This window comes from Meleagris gallopavo, chromosome 2 (genome assembly GCF_000146605.3).
Source record: "Meleagris gallopavo isolate NT-WF06-2002-E0010 breed Aviagen turkey brand Nicholas breeding stock chromosome 2, Turkey_5.1, whole genome shotgun sequence".
NCBI classification, from domain to species: Eukaryota; Metazoa; Chordata; class Aves; order Galliformes; family Phasianidae; genus Meleagris; species Meleagris gallopavo.
Genome location: NC_015012.2, coordinates 69715671 through 69716200, shown reverse-complemented (window position 1 = coordinate 69716200; position 530 = coordinate 69715671). Strand labels below are relative to the sequence as shown.

Sequence of the window (530 nt, the reverse complement as noted above, 5' to 3'; positions counted from 1 at the left end):
CTCGGACGACCTGGAGCAGTTCGCCAAGCAGTTCAAGCAGCGGCGGATAAAGCTGGGATTTACCCAAGCGGACGTGGGGCTGGCGCTGGGCACGCTGTACGGCAACGTCTTCTCGCAGACCACCATCTGCCGCTTCGAGGCCCTGCAGCTCAGCTTCAAGAACATGTGCAAGCTGAAGCCTTTGTTGAACAAGTGGTTGGAGGAGGCGGACTCCTCCTCGGGCAGCCCCACCAGCATAGACAAGATCGCGGCGCAGGGCCGCAAGCGGAAAAAGCGCACCTCCATCGAGGTGAGCGTCAAGGGCGCGCTGGAGAGCCACTTCCTCAAGTGCCCCAAGCCCTCGGCGCAGGAGATCACCTCGCTGGCGGACAGCCTTCAGCTGGAGAAGGAGGTGGTGAGAGTGTGGTTTTGTAACAGGAGACAGAAGGAGAAGCGCATGACGCCGCCCGGGGGGACGCTGCCGGGCGCCGAGGACGTGTACGGGCCCAGCAGGGACACGCCGCCGCACCACGGGGTGCAGACCCCCGTGC

The 530-nt window shown here is 64.3% G+C and overlaps 1 protein-coding gene across 1 annotated transcript in view; it reads left to right on the top strand.

The window, feature by feature from the left end:
* The window catches only part of POU3F2 (POU class 3 homeobox 2), a gene marked incomplete at its 3' end in the record, with an annotated part of 2596 nt that extends 2067 nt beyond the window's left edge, over nt 1-529 (top strand). Inside the window, exon 2 of the mRNA XM_010707584.1 lies at nt 1-529. Within this exon, the coding sequence (XP_010705886.1) occupies nt 1-529 (529 nt within the window).
* Between the last annotated feature and the right edge of the window lies 1 nt (nt 530).